The 20,113-nt window shown below is 40.2% G+C and overlaps 1 protein-coding gene across 2 annotated transcripts in view; it reads left to right on the top strand.

Annotated features, from left to right (window-relative positions):
* The first annotated feature begins 2,009 nt into the window (after nucleotides 1-2,009).
* The window catches only part of LOC135240395 (protocadherin-9), a 222,943-nt gene continuing 204,839 nt past the window's right edge, over nucleotides 2,010-20,113 (top strand). Inside the window, exons 1-2 of one of the 2 annotated variants that reach the window (XM_064309810.1) lie at nucleotides 2,010-2,757; nucleotides 3,344-6,493. In XM_064309810.1, coding sequence (XP_064165880.1) covers nucleotides 3,461-6,493 — 3,033 coding nt within the window. In that variant the 5' untranslated portion in view covers nucleotides 2,010-2,757; nucleotides 3,344-3,460. The remainder of the gene's footprint in view (nucleotides 2,758-3,343; nucleotides 6,494-20,113) is intronic. The other variant, XM_064309809.1, reaches the window with a different exon arrangement.

Genomic DNA, 20,113 nt, shown 5'->3' with positions numbered 1-20,113 from the left:
TTTATTTTTATCCATTTTATTTAGCCAAGCTTCAATTGACACATTGTCATTTACAATAGTTGCCTTGTCAGGCCAAAACACAGCACAGTTAGATAATGCCGGTACACAGAAAGACATGGGAATTAAAACAGGGAACTGACATTAGAGGTATTGCCTAACATTAAAGGGTTCCCTTTTCCAGGAATAATGTAATAACAAACTAAAGAATTCCAGATAAGATGTCAAGTGTGGCACAGTCTTCCCACCTGTTTTTGAACAAATAGACAGATTGACTGACAGACTTACTCATTGTCAGCAAACAATTAACAATCATAAAATGATCATACGGCATTTGTGTCACTACATTATGCTCACAAATGAACTATATAAAATGAGTGAACATGAATTATTAAAAATTCCACTTCATATAAATAAGAAAAATAAAAGGACACGCTTTATTACTGAATTGTTAGTACTGTAAGTTGGTGCAAGAAAAATGAAGATTTGTGCATGCTGGGGTTGTCCATTTCTATCTGCCCTCTATAACAATGATAATAAAATACATACATACATACATATGTGAATAATGCTGAATATGTTTATAGGAATTATATTTTTCCCATTAATACACAGTAGCTTACTTTTTTTTCTCCAAAACTTCTGATCTAAATGGGATATGGACAAGGGGAAAACAAATAGTTTATATTTTTTATTACTCAAAGATTGGTGGAATATAATTAATGAATTAAGGATACTTTTTTTAGTTGCGCAATTAATGGTTAGACGCTCAAATTAATTTAATAGCCTCTAGATGGCAGTGTTCACCATGACACTAGTCTCCTGCCTCGATGTCTTGGAGCTTTAGTCAGCAACAAGCATGCCACTATCTAACAAGGAAACGGTTATACCCCCAGTTCCTTCAGTTAAGTTAAGTTTCAATTAAACTGAATAAATAGCTAAGTATAGAAAATTTAGCATATATTGGAAGTAAAACTTGACGTCTCATGTTCATAAAGAATGCTTGTCAGCAGCATGAGTGGACATGCTGCTGACAAGCATTCTTTAATACTGTCTTTAGTGACAAGCGTATTATGTCAGCGTATAAGCGCTCATGCCAACGTGTCTTTTTTAGTTGATGCTGTAATAGTTTGCAAATAACAGAAAACACATGCATTGATAATAATAATAGTTAAGAAAAATAATAATAATGATTCCGCAGCCATGTATTCCAAACATACTGGATAGCCATGAAATCATTCATTTTTAGAACGTACGTATCGTTAGCTCGTTTGGACACAGCAGGGTTGACATTCGTTCTTGGATCTCATTTGGAATCTACCAGTAGCTAGAACATCTAAGGCGCATTTATAAGCGTACACACACTATGACATTGACTAGTGTTAAGTACGTGACATTCCTGGGGGCGGATGGTCCAGCAAGCGTGCTATTTCGTTTCGCTGTAAAAAAAAATAAATAAAAAATCTTAAAAGCTATAGCTACCCTGTACAGCGCTCTTTGCTGCATTTTTTTTTTTTTTTTTTTTGTTAAAGAAACAGTTCGCCAAGATTCGGTCATTTGATTTAGTCTACAAATTATTAGAAAATTTCTGCTTGCTGTATATTTATTTTATTTTTTAACTGAAAAAAAAACAGTTGTTCTGCGCCCATAGCAACCGTTGCTCTTTTTTTTTTTGCACCTTTGTTGTCTTTTCCATAAGCTTTTAAACGGGACACCATAAATATCGTTGCCCTCGCACAAGTGATAGGTAAATGTAACTAAAATATAATAGAACAGCCCACAATTCATTTCCCGGAGCACACCTCTCCTTCAGCCCGCAGCAATGAGCTCTGCAGCATCTCCCAGACCGTTTCAGCAGACTTGGCCCATAGTGAGTGACTTTTGGACCGACCAGTGGAAGCGCTATTCCCGCCCCTTGAAATTACGTCATGAGTAACTAGATCCAATACATTTGCGGGGTCTGTCGGCTGCTGTATTTCGCTCCCCCTCCCCTTTGGGTTTATTCAGAGTTATTACAAGAAATTCAGTCCGGAGAGGGGATCGAGCAAGGAAAAAAGGTTTCCCCACTCATAGTCAAACTATCAGTTTATAGGTGCATGTCACCTGTTATCACAGAGGCAACTACATCAGATGCGCTCTGTGACACTTTGAAGACTACAAAGAGAACACTTCTTAATTTTGGCATAAAAGACATCATAGACGGATAAGAAAAAGAAGAAAAAAACCTGGATCACATCGAACTGCTTTTTTACCCCTGCTCTAGGAAAAGTACGCTGATCGCTACCGCTGCGTTGTCGTTAACAGTAAAACAGGTTGCACAGAGTAACTGCTGTATGCCTTTGCGGAATGATTGGACGGACCCGTTTGTCCAAATGAACATAACGTGCGCGGATCACCTGATTCAGATTGTTGAAGAGGATTTCAGACAACCGCAGTACGTGTGTTCTGAGAATTCCTTACGGCGGAGAGTTAAATGCCGAAACGAAGTGCTTAATTGATACATACTTCGCCATCACCTCTAAGGCAGATTTCTCTCCCACGGACGCTTGTGCTTTTACGATGGAACATAGCATACATTTTTACTCGTGAATGACACGTAGCTAATTTGAGTGTTGATCACGTCAAAGATCTTAATGTTGGAGTAATTCTGCTCTGTCTTTCCGTTGCCAAACCATGGGGATTTTAATAAAGATGTGCGATTGCCATATCCAGGAGAATAAATCACATTTTCACTAAGAGACCCTTCAGAAGAAAACGGAGGTAAGAAAATTATGTATTGTATAAATATAAGTAGGTTGAATGTCCAACCCTGCCTCAGTCGGTGTGACTTTAGATATTACTCTGTAATTCTAAAATACCAACAGTGATTTCCATTTGAGTAAATGCATACCGTAAGAGCATAAAGTTTAGGGATAACGAAGAGAGTGAAGTCTCGTTTTGCCTACTTCTCTCAATGTCTTGAAAGAAGATGGTAAGTAATTGAATGGCTGCCCCGGTTACTGCAGCGTTATCTCCTGGCAAGCTTTTGGAGGTGAAAGGAATGTATGCCCGATGATGATACAAACGTAGAACCATCTTTTGAAGCGGGGAAAAGGGGATAACGTATTATTATTATTATTATTATTATTATTATTATTATTATTATTATTAATAACTAGAAAACATTTCGCTTATTCAACAACAATTAATACTAACAGAGGCAACATGGAAATACATAAATCCGTATATTTAGTGAGATCGCGTAGCCTATGCCGTTTTGAAATGGGTATTATTATTTATTTTATATTATGTACTTGGTTTATGACTGAATTAATCATAACCTATCGCAACTTTTCTTTATTTATAGGATTGTGTTGCCTTGCCTACGAATTCACGGATTTGTGAAACCTGCAGTCTCGTTACAGTACATCCTATGGGGAAAACTATCTGAAACACAAAGTGGACAAGAATATCACACACTGCCATGGACCTCAAAGATTTTTACCTGTTGGCCGCTCTGGTCACCTGCTTTTGGCTTGACCCAGCTATAGCCCAAGAGTTGATCTACCCGATTAGAGAGGAGCTGCAAGAAAATGTTCTCATTGGAAACATACCAAAGGATCTGAACATTTCCCACACAAATGCTGCGACTGGAACAAGTGCTAATCTGGTTTACAGGCTGGTTTCAAAAGCTGGAGATAAACCGCTGCTGAGAGTTCTAAGCAGCACAGGGGAGATCTTTACAACTTCTAACCGGATTGACAGGGAGAGACTCTGCCCCGGCCCCTCTTATGAGGAGAACGAGTGCTCTTTCGAGATTGAAGTTGTCATCTTGCCCAACGATTATTTCAGGCTTATTAAAATTAAGATAATAGTCAAGGACACCAACGACAATGCCCCCATGTTCCCCTCTCCGGTCATAAACATTTCCATTCCAGAGAACACTCTGATTAACAGCCGCTTTGCCATCCCCTCTGCCACTGACCCGGACACGGGCTTCAACAGCGTGCAGCACTACGAGCTGGTGAATGGACAGAGCGCCTTCGGACTGGACATCGTGGAGACACCGGAGGGGGAGAAGTGGCCCCAGCTCATTGTGCAGCAGAACCTGGACCGGGAGCAGAAGGACACCTACGTTATGAAGGTTAAGGTGGAAGATGGGGGAAATCCCCAGAAGTCCAGCACCGCCATCCTCCAGGTTACGGTCACTGACGTGAACGACAACAAACCAGTCTTTAAAGAGGGCCAGATTGAGGTGCATATCCCGGAGAATTCACCCCTGGGCACATCAGTGGTGCAGCTGCAAGCTACGGATGCTGATGTGGGCCCCAATGCCGAAATCAGATACATGTTTAACACCCAGGTATCTCCGGCCACCAAAAGGCTGTTTGCATTAAACTCTACCACCGGTCTTATAAAAGTGCAGCAGCCGCTGGACAGGGAGGAAACCGCCATCCACAAGCTGTCAGTGCTAGCCAGTGATGGCAGCTCAAGCCCAGCGAAAGCCACCATAACTATCAATGTAACAGATGTGAACGACAATCCCCCTAACATAGACCTGAGGTATATTATCAGTCCAATTAACGGAACAGTTTTCCTGTCTGAGAAGGATCCCATAAACACGAAGATTGCCCTGATCACAGTGTCGGACAAAGACATGGATGTCAACGGTAAAGTGATTTGTTTTATCGAAAAGGACGTCCCCTTCCACTTGAAAGCGGTTTATGATAACCAGTATTTATTGGAAACCTCCTCACTGCTCGATTACGAGGGCACCAAAGAGTACAACTTTAAAATCGTGGCTTCTGACTCAGGTAAACCCAGCTTGAATCAGACAGCCTTAGTCAGAGTGAGGTTGGAAGATGAGAACGACAACCCTCCCATTTTCAGTCAGCCTGTTATTGAGGTGGCAGTCCCAGAGAACAACAAGCGGGGCTTGTTCCTAGTGACCATCAGTGCCACAGATGAAGACAGCGGGAAGAATGCAGAAATTGTCTACCAACTGGGTCCCAATGCCTCCTTCTTTGACCTGGACCGTAAAACGGGGGTCCTGACCGCCTCCAGAGTTTTTGACAGGGAGGAGCAGGAGCGGTTCCTCTTCACAGTGACGGCGAGGGATAACGGGACCCCGCCTCTCCAGAGCCAGGCGGCGGTGATTGTGACGGTGCAGGATGAGAATGACAACAACCCCAAGTTCACGCACAACCACTTCCAGTTTTTTGTGTCCGAGAACCTACCCAAGGACAGCACGGTGGGAGTGATCACTGTGACTGACGCAGATGCTGGGGAAAACGCGGCTGTAAGCCTCTCTATCCTGAGCGACAATGAAAACTTCATCCTGGACCCCAGTTCAGGGGTCATCAAGTCCAACGTGTCCTTTGACCGGGAACAGCAGAGCTCCTACACCTTCGATGTGCGGGCGGTTGATGCTGGCTCCCCGCCTTGCTCCTCGGCCGCCAAGGTGACCATTAACGTCATTGATGCAAATGACAATGTGCCTGTAGTGATATATCCTCCATCCAACACCTCCTTCAAGCTGGTCCCCCTCTCTGCTATACCTGGGTCAGTGGTAGCTGAAGTTTTTGCAGTGGACAGTGACACAGGGATGAACGCCGAGCTCAAGTATGCTATCGTCAGTGGCAATGGGAAGGGGCTGTTCCGGATTGACCCCGTGACAGGCAACATCACTCTGGAGGAGAAACCTGCCACAGCCGATGTGGGCCTCCACCGATTGGTGGTCAACATCAGCGATCTTGGTTACCCAAAGTCCCTGCACACGCTGGTGCTGGTGTTCCTCTTCGTCAACGACACAGTGGGCAACTCCACCTACGTGTACGACCTCATCCGCAGGACCATGGAGACACCCCTAGACAGGACCATTGATGAGAGTGGAGAGGCCTACCAGAACGGGGACTACCTCACCATCATGATCGCCATTGTGGCGGGCGCCATGGTGGTGATCGTGGTGATCTTCGTCACTGTGCTGGTGCGCTGTCGTCATGCCACGCGATTCAAAGCGGCACAGCGCAAGAAGCAGGGCGCAGAGTGGATGTCCCCTAACCAGGAAAGCAAACAGAACAAGAAGAAGAAGCGCAAGAAAAGGAAGTCGCCCAAGAACTCCCTGCTCAACTTTGTCACCATTGAGGAGACCAAGCCTGACGACCCCGCCCATGAGCCCATAAACGGCACCATCAGCCTCCCAGCTGAGCTGGAGGAGCAGGGAATAGGCCGCTTCGACTGGAGCGCCGCTCCGACCACCACCTTCAAGCCGAGCAGTCCTGACCTGGCCCGCCACTACAAGTCCGCCTCCCCGCAGTCTGCCTTCCACCTCAAGGCCGACACCCCGGTCCTGGTTAAAAAGCACCATGTCATTCAGGAGCTCCCCTTGGACAACACCTTTGTAGGGGGCTGTGATACCCTATCCAAGCGTTCGTCCACTAGCTCGGACCACTTCAGTGCCTCAGAATGCAGCTCTCAAGGAGGTTTCAAGCCGAAGGGGCCCTTGCACAGCAGACAGGTAAAAGAGCACTTTTACTGGTCTATAAGTACTGCACATAACTACTCTGCCCATCAGTACTGAAGTGCCAGTGTGTCTTTAACTTGCTCTGTTTTCTGTGTGTCTTCAAAAAAAAAGGGATGCATTTTGGGGCTCCTCTCACGCATACATCGTTTGTACTCTTAAACCACAAAAGCCAAAAAAAGTCCCACTTCATTGTGTGTTTATGTATGTTGCATTGTTTTTGTAATTGAAAAATTCACCTGCACATATTCACATATTTTTATGTTGTTTGTTTATTATTGTTTGTTTTTTTCAGGAACACTCATTTTGTTGTTATTCATGAATATGCTAATGTTTAATGTGTACTAGATGGGGGGTGGGGTGGGGGGGGGGGGGGGGGCGACACTGGGAGGCTTTACCAGAGCTTTTACTGCACATGGTTTTGTCAGGCTGGATGCTGGATAAAACTTGAATGTGGAGACACATTTAGTTTGCCAGTTACTCTTCAAATGCGCTCTGCCTTCAGAATTTGTGAAAGAAACATTTTTTTCACGCCAGTCTGCTCCATTTACCATTTTGACAAAAATGCACAATGCAGAAATAAATTAAATGGCTGTAAGTGGAACCTAATTAATTTATAATGCTGGACACTGATTATCAGAAGATGACACAGCTGGTTCTTATAAGTAGTTTCCTGTGAGGCTTTTGATGATAGTGTATATATAGTGTGCTTGTGTTCTAATGAAGCAAAATTTTCATTGGCAGTGGAATACATTTTTTGCTCTACTGATTTTTTTTAAAATTTCCAAATTGTATCAGTTTCCTGTTTTTTACGTAGTTGTGTACCTCCGATACCATCTCAGCAAGGTTGGGGAAATGTAAAAGTGTTGTGATTACTAAATTATTTATCATGTAAAAAAAACGTAGATATAGTAAAATATCACATCTTAAATGAATAGTCTCAGTTCCCTGGTATAACATGGTAGAGCTCTGTATGAGACAGCACTAAAATGTGAAACATCCCATTCAAACGTGATTAGGAGTGAATTAGACTAAAAATTCTAATTAATCCATGCTTATTTCAAAGCCATAACAATTTGGTACTAATACTGAAAAAAGCTAACCAACAGAAACCGTGTGCAGTGTTAACCGAGTGGGACTTGCATGAAGGGACAAAGCTGCCCATAGGTGGCACTGTTGCTCTGTAAGGTGTAGGCTGGCACCCAGCCAACATGCAGCATGCCTGCACAGCATTGGCAGTAGGGCAAAGAGCGGGATTGTCTGCACGCTCACTGAAAGTCTGATGTCTAATGACAGAGCAAGTGCACAGCAGATTTAAAATGGCAGCCGCCATTGTAAATGATAAGATCTGGCTTTTTTTTTTTTTTTTTTGCTTTTTTCTTTTGGTTAGTGGCAAAGGCTGTGACTGTTATTGATGTGGAGTCAAGCTTTTGTGGTCAGAGGAGGGTGGGGGTTGTGTATAATGTTTTGACCATGGAAGGCAAACAAACAATAGAGGTATCTCTGCTAATAGTATTTACTGGCTGAACTGGAATGGGGGGGCAGGGGGCCTTTGAGCGTGAGGGATCACTCCACTGCATATTCGTCAGTTGTATCCTCTGGAAAAGGCAGATGAAATATACCCAGTTCACATTTTATCAGTTTTCCCAGTAACCTTATAAAAATGGGGGGGGTGTGGTAATCAGTGAGTGAAGACAGATGATGTATAGTGAAGATGAAGTGTGGTGAAGTATAGGTCAGGCTCCGGCGTGTAGCGATATTTGTTTATGCTGTTTCACGTCCTCAAATGGGGGCTTTTTGCACTAGGCTTATGCAGAACATTGGGGGGAAAAAATCCCTAAAAAGGCTGTTAGCAGAAACCACATGTAAAAGTGTAACAGGAAGCTTGAGTCCAGTGCATTTTAACCAGCTTCCTGAGCCGGCTCGTACCTTGCTTATCAAATCATAAAAGTTGTTTCTCAAGGTTCAAAGGAGATTGATAAGAAATAAAATGAATGTCCATCTGAACAGAATACAATATGTTATCCACAACATTTCTACTTAAATTATTATTATTATTATTATTATTATAGTTATTATTATTATTATTATTATTAATAATGTAGCCAGGCTTTAGTTGTAATATCACATCAGGAAAAGTAAAACAGGCTGCATGCATCACTTTCTTTGCTTCTTCTGTGTTGAAATGACTAAAGCACAAACTGCACCAGAGACTTTTTCAAAAGCATTGACACATGGATTTCTCTGATCAGCCACCCACCCAAAGCTCAACGCTAAAGGACTGTGGGGAACAGCAGCTTTCTTGCTGCCAGAGGCTGTCGGGAACAGTTTTATTGATTCACAAAAACCCATTTAATTTATTTCTTTTTGCGCCTAAGTGAACCTTAGTAGAAACAACAGCTGTTGAGGATAGAAAATCACGTGCCATCACTGCCTTCAGCCTTATTTTTTATATATTTATTTATGTATATGTTTGTTTATTTATTTATTTATTTATTTTGTGGCTGACATTTACTTACAGCGTGTATTCCTTCCCTACTTTGTGTCATATGTCAGCACAGTATGTTACAGCAGCAGATGTATTATGTGGGGTAGCTGTTACGCATACTTTAGAGAGACGGGCTGTCCAAATGGTGGCAAATCATTATTATGTTTTATTTTTTACTCAAATTTAACAGTGAAGTCAATGAAGATGTATGGGAAGCATTTCACTGTTTAATTAAACCATGGACGTCTAGTCCCATGGGTACCAGTGTCTAAAGAGCTGTCTTGAGGAGTAATTCTGGAGAATTTATAAAGAAGTGCTCAAAGCTGTTACATAATTTCACAAGCTGAATAAACTGTAATTTCTGTAATGATAGGGATTATTTGCATTTGTGACTGATGTTAATGATGTTACAGTAAGAACACTGACACAGTCTTGTGTCATTACAATGGAAACATGCAAGGCAGAATCTAGCTTTTGCTTAGTCTGTATCATCAATGACGTTCTAAGGTCACATGGCATATGTTTACTGGCTGTTTATTACCACAGCATACTTCAGCTTTTTCTTTCATAGGTCAACAAGTGTACTTTGAATTAAAATTCTTAAATTGAACTTCACAAGTGTCTAGTTACAGGGTAATGCATTCTTGCACGGACTGACCTGAGATTCTTAGCAGTCTCCCTGCTCTAAATAATAATAATAATAATGTCAGAAGAACAGACACACGCACGTACGCACACGCACACACACGCACACGCGTGTGCATAGACAGTCCTGAAAATGACATCCAGAGATTTTTAATTCCAGTGACATTTACCAAACACCAGAGCAATCTCAGTCTGCTGGGAGAAATCATACCTTTAATTATGAAAAGTGCTGGCAGCATTTTATTAGAAATGTTAGTAATGCAAGTATTTCAATAAAAAAAGAGATTGTGTTTCTGTACAATGGTCCTGCTGGTGGATCAAATTATAAATGAGAATGCCAGGCCAGCTCAGACATTTGAATGCAGCTCATTACAGCACACCCAGTGGTAAGGATCAAATTGAACTCTGGGGCTGAGTATCGCTGAGACCGCAACTGTGTGTCACAGACTGCGGGAGGGGGGGTGGGGGGAGGCACAGCACCTGGGTCTTTGCAGCCCTGTGGTGTCCTGTGTCCTGACATGTCTCAACCTTGCCTCAGCCTGCGAGCAATTCCCGTTTGTGGGGACGCGTCAAGCAGTAGGAATCGGGCATCTGCAATTTCGAACTTCAGAAATCCGGCCATTTCCTGAAAAGCTGCCATTGAACCGTGCTATCAAGCCCGTGTGACACTCCTCCAAAATTCTGTTGGTCCTTTTCCAGATTCTCTCAGTCTAACTGAGCCTAACGATCCTTGGCTTTAAAACAGATTTCTATTGAGAAAACAGGAAAAACTTCAACAGTGTAACATCAGCATTCCTTTTTCTGAACTTGAAGCGGGGCCAGTTTGGGAGTTCGGTCCACTGCTGGCCAGTGTGCTGTCAGTCCGGGTCAAACAACTGTGCAAACGCCTCTGGCTGGCCTCAGGTGTAGGTGATCTGGAGCCAAGATGGGGGTCATTGGAGCAGCCTCCGGCTAGCCTGAGGTAAACCTCACCTATAGTTAAGGTGGAAAACTCAAATAATGGTTAGAATGTTTCGGTTCATTATTATTGATTGATAAAGAATTTAGTTCTGCCAGGTGTGAACTTACGAACTTATAAACTTATGTGTTATTCATATAGTTGTCATTTAAGGTTTTATTTATCGCTCTAATGTGAAGGGGTGAGTACCTCTCACTGTGAATTCCAAATGTACTCCATTTTGGATAGGCTCTTGTCGCTGTGCTGCAGTCTGTTTAGCTCAGCTGTTCCAGTCTGAAGCATTTGAGCAGTCACACAGGTGAAAAGGGTAGCGTTTACCTGCCGCTATTCCAGAAGGTGTGCAGCAGGGCTATGGCTAAGGTGCTGTCCACGCTGCACATCGAGACGGGATGCTGAGGTGAAACCAGCATGCTCGTTCCAGGGTGAAATCCTGCCGTATGTGCGTGTCTCTGAGCTTAGCTTTAGTACACGTGAGGTCAATGTGCATGTACTCATTATGGCTTAATACGAGGCATGTGTGCTGATGGATTATGCGTACACATATATCTCCCATGAATTATATGATGTTCCAAATAATATTATAATATATAGTGTAGATGTTAGCCTTTTACAAATTGGTGGCTTGTGAATGGTTTCATATGCTAAATGCTGTTTAGAAATTGTATTAATTATGTTTCGCCCTTTTCCAAAACCAGTATAACAATTTAATTGTGGTGGGAGACTGAATTGCACTATGGTTGGAGCTATCGTACATTCATCAAATGATCCACTGATATGATCCAGTCATGGTGTTTTGCTATGGAAAGTTTTGGATGGATTAAGCCAAATCATGTCAGTGTTTCACAGCACACACAATCCCTGCCCATTATGGGGGTGATGATTCATTCTCCCATCGCTACAAAAGAATCATTTCCCTTTCCTGCCTCATAAGAAAAATGTATCATCGATGGTTTGCCTCATGCGAGGCATCGTGGGCCGCTGTGCTGTCTTTTCTTGGTATACTACCAATTGCAAAGGATAACACTGGCGTTCCAGTGGCGAACAGTTGGCTGTTGCTATGACTGTGCTTATCATTCGGGTCGCAGTATGGAAGTTACGGGAGATAAAGGAGAACAGTATGAATCATTATAATGTGGCACCTGGATGTCGATCATAGGCGAACGCGTTCAAAATGGACTTGATGTGATGGGGAGGGGCCTCAAACCGGGTCGATGAAGATTATTAAAGGAAAGGATGTTGATATTAAATGGTACTATTTTCCTTGGGCGAGTTCGTACATTACTTATCTCATCTGGAAGAGGGATTTCTTATCCAAACAGGAGTGCCATGAGAGCGGATGTAATAGATTTGCCGCTGCAGTGTCCTGTCTTGGGGGAGCCAGCCTCTCCTGCAGGTTCATTTGCCATATTAATAAGGGATTAGTGTGTAGCAGACTTGTACGATTGGGGTAGTTTAAAAAGATAAATGAACTATGACAATATTGTGCCCGAGGGGCACGTCTGTTACAATCTCCTCTAAGTTGCGCTGATCTGTGCCTCAGGAATACTTACATTTGTATGGTGATATTTTACACCCATTACCCGTAGCCTATATAGGTGCATGCATACGTTAATGCTTACATACATACGTATGGTACATGCCTATCCTACATGTGTACAAGCACTCATTCATATGCTTATGCATTCATACTTACACCGTACATACCTATATGTGTACAAACATACATACATATGCTTCTACATACACACATACATGCACTTGCATATACAGACAGGCAAAATATATACATACTGTATGTATACATGCAAATACACATGTATATACTAACATACAGGCAACACTTGCATGCACACACACGGACATAGACACACACACAAAAGCTTGTGTTGTGAAGATAGATATATTGACTTTTTTTAACCTTGTGATCCTCAGATTAAACAAATGAGTACAGTGTAAATGAAGACATTGCTTATTAAGTGGTCTAAAAGACACCTTGAAACCTTTCCTGCTCTGAGTTTCAGTAAGGTTCTCAATTTGCAGCCCACGTTAAGCCGATTTAGATGCTTTCGGTCTTACAGCTGCTTCAAATATTTTTTGTTCAGCCTGTTTACCATGATGCAGAGATGCGTTTAATTCCTAGCTAACCAATTGTGACTCACTAACCAATCTAAACTGCAATAATACAGAATAGTCTGTACACTGTGTGAGTTCTTACAGTTAGTAAGTGCACAAATTGTTTTTTACTGCCACTTTAGCAGAAGTCAAGATGGCTAATACAGCTCTATGAGGAATTTTTACCGCCCCTCTCAAAATTAAATAAAGAAAATAAAATTTGGACACCTTCCACCCCTGTTTGGAATATCACAAACATCACAATACTACCTTGGGGTGAGGTAGACATAACTATTTGAAAGTTATAATAATGAACCTTGCATTTTATCTCTAGCTGTGTGGACAACTGTACAAATGTGTAACATTTTATACGCCAATCAGAATGTTAGGTAGATCTGCTGTAGCTAAGTTAACACTAAGAGTTGGGTTGCTGCAATGCACGGCTCAGGTGTAGAAACAGAAAAGAAAGCAAGTACACCAGATCCAATCCTTACACCTTTGACAGCTTTGTTTGTGTTGCTTTGTACTAACGGAAACAGTTGACAGAGGTAGTGTAGCATGATGGTTACAGAAGCTGGATTTGTAACATACTAGATGCAAGTTTGATTCCCAGGTTTGGCACTGCTATTGAATCTCTGCACAAGCTATTTAACCTTCAATAAATAGTCAGCTGCATGGATGAACTAAGTTAAAAAATATACATATAAATTGTTGCTTTGGATTAGAGCGTCTGTTAAATGGATAAATCAAACAATACACTTGTTTGACAACTTTCCGCGTTTCCCATGATAGCTGAATATTTAAAACTTACTGCAGTGTATAGTTTAACACCTTAGAGATGTGAGATGGACTTGACTTTCATGCTGTCAGCCAAGAGTTTTTCAGTTGTTACAGTTTGTTCCAGTTTTATGTGCAGATCAATGCCAAGGTCTGTTTCCAGAGAAGAGTTATCAAACATTTTTTATTACTGTGCTGTGTCTTTAATGATTTCATCCCTTCTGGATGGTTACCCATTTGGTGAAGAATGAAAGAAGGAGAAAGATGGATCATCTTCCATCATCTAATCATTTCACAAGCTACATATATTAACTGATAAATATAAGAGGTAATAATGATTATAATAGATTTACTTTTTTTGTGCTCTGACTGAAATAATAGTATTGCAACACCATGATCAGCCATTATAATCACCCATCAACCTAATCCGATTTTTAGGCTACATGTTTTGGGTCACTTAAGGTGACATCATTCTACAAATTGCGTTATAGAAATATTTAGAGTGTGGGGAAAATCCCATTATTGAAAACAGAATTCCAAAATTTCCAAAATTCCAAAATTTTTACTTCAATAATTGAAGTGGAGAGATGAAGAAAATGTTTCTTGACTGTCGGTTTGTAGCCATTGTTTACATTTATTATTTTTTAAGTTTGCAATAAACAAGTAATGTAGAATAAAAAACTGCATACAAAATTTACTGTTGCCAAATCCTCATGCAGTATAAACGTTCCCTTAGGGTCAGTTCAGAGATGCCTGGAAATTGCTGGCTTTTTCTGTTCATAAGATTATCTCTTTCCTTAATATCAACAGTGGGTGTGCTTGACAAATAGGCCCATTTGGGCAGTGTGGTGCCCCATTCTGAAGCACTGACCCCCCTCCCCCCTGGGGGATTTGTCCCAGGAACGGGTCAGTATGTCAAAACCGGAGCGCCACACTGTCGCTGTCAAAGCACGGTCTTGTTCAAAATAATAGCAGTAATAACAACGCCTCACTTGCAATTTAACAGCAACAGACAGTTGTGCAGCTGCCTCCAGACTTATTTCAAATGTATCTATGTAAAATATGATGTATATAAGGGATGTTTTTATGTAAATTGAGCTCTTGGTAATCTTGCTTAATGTGCTGTATTATGCCATAATGGGCTTGTTCTGCTTTATGTAATGTTATCTCTTTTTCTCTTTTTTTGTCTGTGAAAGTAATCTATCAGTGGGGTTTTAGAAAGGAAAATGCACATAATTCTTTCTTTCAGCCTTGTTTTAAACTGTTTACAAATTTATAATTTCATAATAAATGTTTAAAAGTGATATCTTGGTTTTTTATTTATTCATGCACATTATGATTTTATGTTGAGAGTTGTTGGTCACAGTCCCTTCACAACACTTGTGTGAAATGGCTTTTTTTTCTTCTTTTTTTTTACACAAAACTTGTAAAGTGGTATTAATTGCCAATATTTGCATGAATTATATTTATTTATTTATTTATTTATTTATTTATTTATTTATGGTGTAGTCTCCGTTTAGTCCACCCACAGTGCAATGATGCCGTTGGGATGATTCAATGCAAACTCATAATGAACTTTAACTCACAATTAAATGGAAGTATTCATTTTCTTTTTGGTGATCATCCAAACTTCAGCACTTGCTTGCAACTGTGAGTCAAAATGAAGAGCACGTTTTTGTGGTTTGGAACTGAGAATGGATTGAATGAGGCTCACAACACACACAAGCATGCTAATTTTAATTTTTTTTTTTGAGTCAAGGACGAATGGCAGCATCCATCATTTGTGACTGCTATTATCAGTTTAATTTCTATAAACATTTATGGTTTTATAAGTTATTATTATTATTATTTTATTTATTAGTGCAGTGTTCACACCCTCAGTTCCAAATCACACTTCCATGTCATTGACCCCTGGATAAATATGATATTCATTTGTGAATATTGCCTGTATTTTACATGCAGTTCTAAGTTCAGATATGGAAGCGGATGGAGGTTCATGTCCATAACTAAAATGACAAAGAATAACAGACAGCACAAACACAATGAGCATCACTGATTTACTCCACACTCATATTGGCCCTCACCCAGGGTGAGCCGTGTAGCATCCATTCCACAGGGAACCACCTGCACTGCTGCTCTAACTGAGTTAAACTTTGCTGTTCCCAATGCAACTGCAGAATACCAGTGGGGAATCAAACCTGCACGCTTCTAGTTAAATGCCCAGTTTCTCAACAACCAAACATTAATGATGAAAATGTAGGCCAATTTGCTTTGCATTTCTCTTCACACTTGAACCATTCCATGGACATTTCATTACATTTGCCAGGTCATGATGAAAGTAGGGCTTAGATTCAACGACCGTTTGTGACGATGACTCATAATCAAGTCTTTTTTAGACTGTTTGGTGAGTTTATCAGTTATAGAAATGAATACAAATAAAAGTAAATTAGAAATTACTTGTAAATCAACATTCATATCACCCTTATGTTATGTATTCTATTAAAAAAATAGGAGCGGAAGGCAAAATAACTGGATGGAAGCAACACTTTCTTTAAACTAGTTGCTGCATTGCCTGTCTGATGTACAGAGCTTGGACTAGGTTTCCACAGAGAGGCTTTAGAAGTTGACCCCCTGTGCAGCTCTGATCAGTGGGATGTTTCTGTTGGTTGTATGCAGTGCGATTAGTGTGCTTACATCACACTGGGCCTAGAAATAAACTTGCCCCTAATTCAAATAAACCATCTGAACCAAGTTGAAAAATTTAAATCTCAGTTCATGGATTGCCTTAGATAATTGATTGCCAAGGGATGCATTATGTTTTTTCTTTTTTTTGTCTTTTTTCCTGACATGGCATCTGTAAAAATGGCAATCACCATAAATGGACATTTTGTCTGTTTATTCCCTAATAAGGTATGTTGTGAAATGTGGATTTGTTTTTCTTTTTTAAAAGCAGTTTGGAAGTTCCTTGCTGCATGCAAGAGGGAGTTTACTTACCAACAGCCGTTTTGTAATTGAAGATTAGCTGGAGGGTCCAAATTGAAATCTAATTTAGAGTTTGATTTTAGCCTCATAATTAAATGCTGAAGAAAACTCTCAAGGCAAAAATTCTCTGGGAAATGTGAAGTGAAATTGTCTGCAGTGGTTGTGTTGCTATCTTTGGTGAATGCGTTTGGCAGCAAAGCTCACCTTGGAAATGACTAATTCTGTTTACACATTGTCGGCAATTCTGTTATCATTGAAAACACCTTGCTTTCACTTATCGCAAGTTCGAAGTGTTTGCCTCCTTTTTTACACAATTTTGAAAAGATGGTTTTTGCATAAACTGGAGACTGCTCAAACGTGGTCCTGAAAAGATGATGTTAGCACTGCATGTGCCTGAAAGGTATATATCACAGATGATTGAATTTGCAGATACAGAAAAAATATATATTTTTAAGGCACTTCAGACAACTACTCAAGTATCTTACATTTTGCTTTTTGTAAGCAGTACAATTCATTAAAATAGAAAAATAATAATAATAATTCAAAGAACCTGTACCTTTTGAAAGATCAGTCTGGAATCTACAGAGAATATCCTCAGAATATTTCCCTTTCATGGTGTCTACATGGAAGCTGTTATTTCTGAAATGAAACACAAATACATTTGTTTGTGTGTGCATGTTTTCTTGGTGGAATGTTTTTTTTTAAAGCAGTCATTGCTGTATTGACATTACTGTGAGAGGTATTTTTGAAGATATTGCCATATCCCATAACACCATGTGTTACATTTTGCAAATACCGACTTCTCCCTACTCTGCTTGTACTGCAAGTCCCTGGTCTTAAAAAATGTGTGTGTGTGTGTGTGGAAGAGTCCTCTTTTTCATTTGGTGCATTTTCATACAGGTTTCTTTTGGCTTTGTGTGTATGTTGCCTCAATGAACATATTCCTTTATATTACATATTCTATTGAAAACACAATGGCCTCACAATGACAGGGACAGATTTATTTAGTTCTGTATGAATGGGCAAAAGAAAAAAAGAAAGCAAAATCTCTGGCAGCTGGACTATTTTGATCGTTTCTTTCGGTTATTTGCTTTGCTTTACGTTCGCATTATGTCCCATATCTCGTGTATATAGGGATATCAAGAGCACCCTCTCTTAACCTGCTTGCTCAACAGCAGATCAATACTTTCTATCGATCATCCTTTGTCTTGAGCATGGCGTTCAGGGAACGCAAACCTATGTCTCAGTGTACGAGTGAAACTCCGCCCAGCAAATGTGCCTGACACATTCAGTCTTGGGCTGCGGTCCAATTAGTTAAATGTGGCACCCTCTCACACTTCCAATCACCAGTTCCACTCAGGAGAATCCTTTTGGAAACCGGAAGTTGTGTGTTGCTCTCATCTAGTGCGATCTACACCATTAGAAATGCAAGTGAAGCCTCTGAAATCAGTTACTCAACTCTCGATTTGGCTTGAGGTAACAAGTTAATAAAACTGCAGACATCGGGCAATAAAATTGGTCAGAATTATTTAATGTAACCCCAGACTTTCTGTTTCAGAAGTTTCAATTTCACCGCTAAATTATCTCTTGGGAAAAAACATAAAAATTGAGAAAGCGGCATACAAGCGTAAAGACTTTTTGAAAGTTTTTTATTCGGCAAATGAAATGTTGAATACATTAAGAAATGATTTATTTAGTGGTCTGATAAAATCTCTTTTAAAACTGATTTCCAGCCAATAGTTTCATGTTATACTAGGACGTTTATTTCAGGCTAGCTAACATTAGCAAGCTACATAATCAGCTTGTTGCAGGTCAGCTAATAGTTAATACCCTGAACATTTCATATTTAATATGAGCTGCTTTCCTCTTTTTTATGTTTTATACTTCTGTGCCACTTGGAAAGCAATCTATGCATCCACCGTTTTGATTGCAGGTTAAAAATATATTTTATTGGGAGGTATTTTATTACATGCAGTACATTTTAGTGTATTCTTACCCTTCCTGCTTATAAGGTATTTTTTTAGCTTTAGCTAGGCTAGTGTTTGCTGGTTTGCTTAAAGGACGACATAGACCCTCTCTCCTGATCCTGTTGATTCTCATGGCTAATTATCCACCCCAATTGGACGTAAAACTAAATATTGGAATGCCTCTAATTTACATTAATTCTTCTGGGAGAAAATTCCCAGCTATACATTGTTTCGTAAAACATCATATAGCATTGTGTATACTACAGTGTGCTGTAGCTCAATTAGATGCACTGAAATGATTGACTTAAATTGTTGATGATCAAGTCCATCGCATTGTGATAGCCTTTCACAATCCTAGGCTATAACTATTTTTTGCCCCAGGATTGCATGGGCATTCCTCATGTCTACAGACATGAAACGGATCTATTAGCCAGTATTAAGACCGAGTGCTTTATTCCTTCTTTTTACAAGGCACTGGTTAGCCCCTCCCCCCTCTCCTGCAAGTTATGGGTTCTACAAAGGAGCATGCAAGGAACAAACTGTATTGATATAACAATAGCCTCTAGCCTACCAATCACAAGTATCCATTCTGGCATAATTCCTATTACACGCCTCGGGAATAAAGAGTTTGTATGAAAATTTTTTAATGTATATATATGAGAAAAAATACGATGCAACTCCACCCTTCCAGTGGGCCCTCTAGGTCAGTGGGCCCTGGGTCGGAAGGTAGTAATTCACTCTCTGTGTGATGCATGATCAATAACGGCAGAAAAAGGGTATAAATATGTGATAGTATTATGACATTGAATAATGTTTCATGTCAATGGGAAGATACTGTGGTTAAGCCAGACTTCAGTAAACTGTAAGAGTGTGGTTTTTCCTATTTTTTCAAATTCATTCAGTTCTCCACACATCTATTTGGTGATCTATAAGCATTTTTCCTTTTGGAAATGGACATCATCGTTATCATAAACCAAGCAGACCTTCCATTATAATTTAACCGTTAATTTTTTTTTTTTTTTTTAAGTGAACACGGTATTTGCATTACTGTGGATATGACACAAGCAAAGATTATGGGTAACAAGCCAGACTGGGTAACAGTTTTTGAAACTTGGGAAATTAGGAATTGTAATTTGGGAAATGGACTTGTAGTAAGTGGAGGGATGTCTCGATTATAACGCTTAATTAACATTTTCAAATGTGCAAATTTCACCTGTAGCAAAGCTTCGCCTCCATGTTTTCTGACTCCGTTTATGCCAATTGTCTGAATGTGCTGTCACTCCTGTGAACAATCACTATGCATTTGCCTCCACAAATGACTCTGTTGGTTATGAAACACGTTGCTATCTGCCACAATGTTTGCAGTGTGGAGCCTTTACAAACTGGAATCTGAAAGCAGCCATACAGCCACTTGCAACATTGTCAATGCCGGTGCTTCAATGGGTGGCATTGACAATGCTTCTTACAATGCAATGAATCTGAGAAAGAATCTGAAGAAACACCGCTGAGAGGAGTATGCGGACTTTTTGCAGTTTTTATTATTTTTTATTGTTTTATTTTTATTTATTATTTTAAGCCAAGCTGAGTGTCCTTGTGTGTAGGGTAACTGTTGAATAATTAGAGAAAGCCAAATAACGAAAAATATAAGTATTGGATCAGTATCAGATAATACTGAATGTTACTATACT

The sequence above is a fragment of the Anguilla rostrata genome, chromosome 15 (assembly GCF_018555375.3).
Source record: "Anguilla rostrata isolate EN2019 chromosome 15, ASM1855537v3, whole genome shotgun sequence".
Taxonomy (NCBI): domain Eukaryota; kingdom Metazoa; phylum Chordata; class Actinopteri; order Anguilliformes; family Anguillidae; genus Anguilla; species Anguilla rostrata.
Note: the sequence above shows the minus strand (reverse complement) of the source record. Positions and strands in the feature narration are given on the sequence as shown.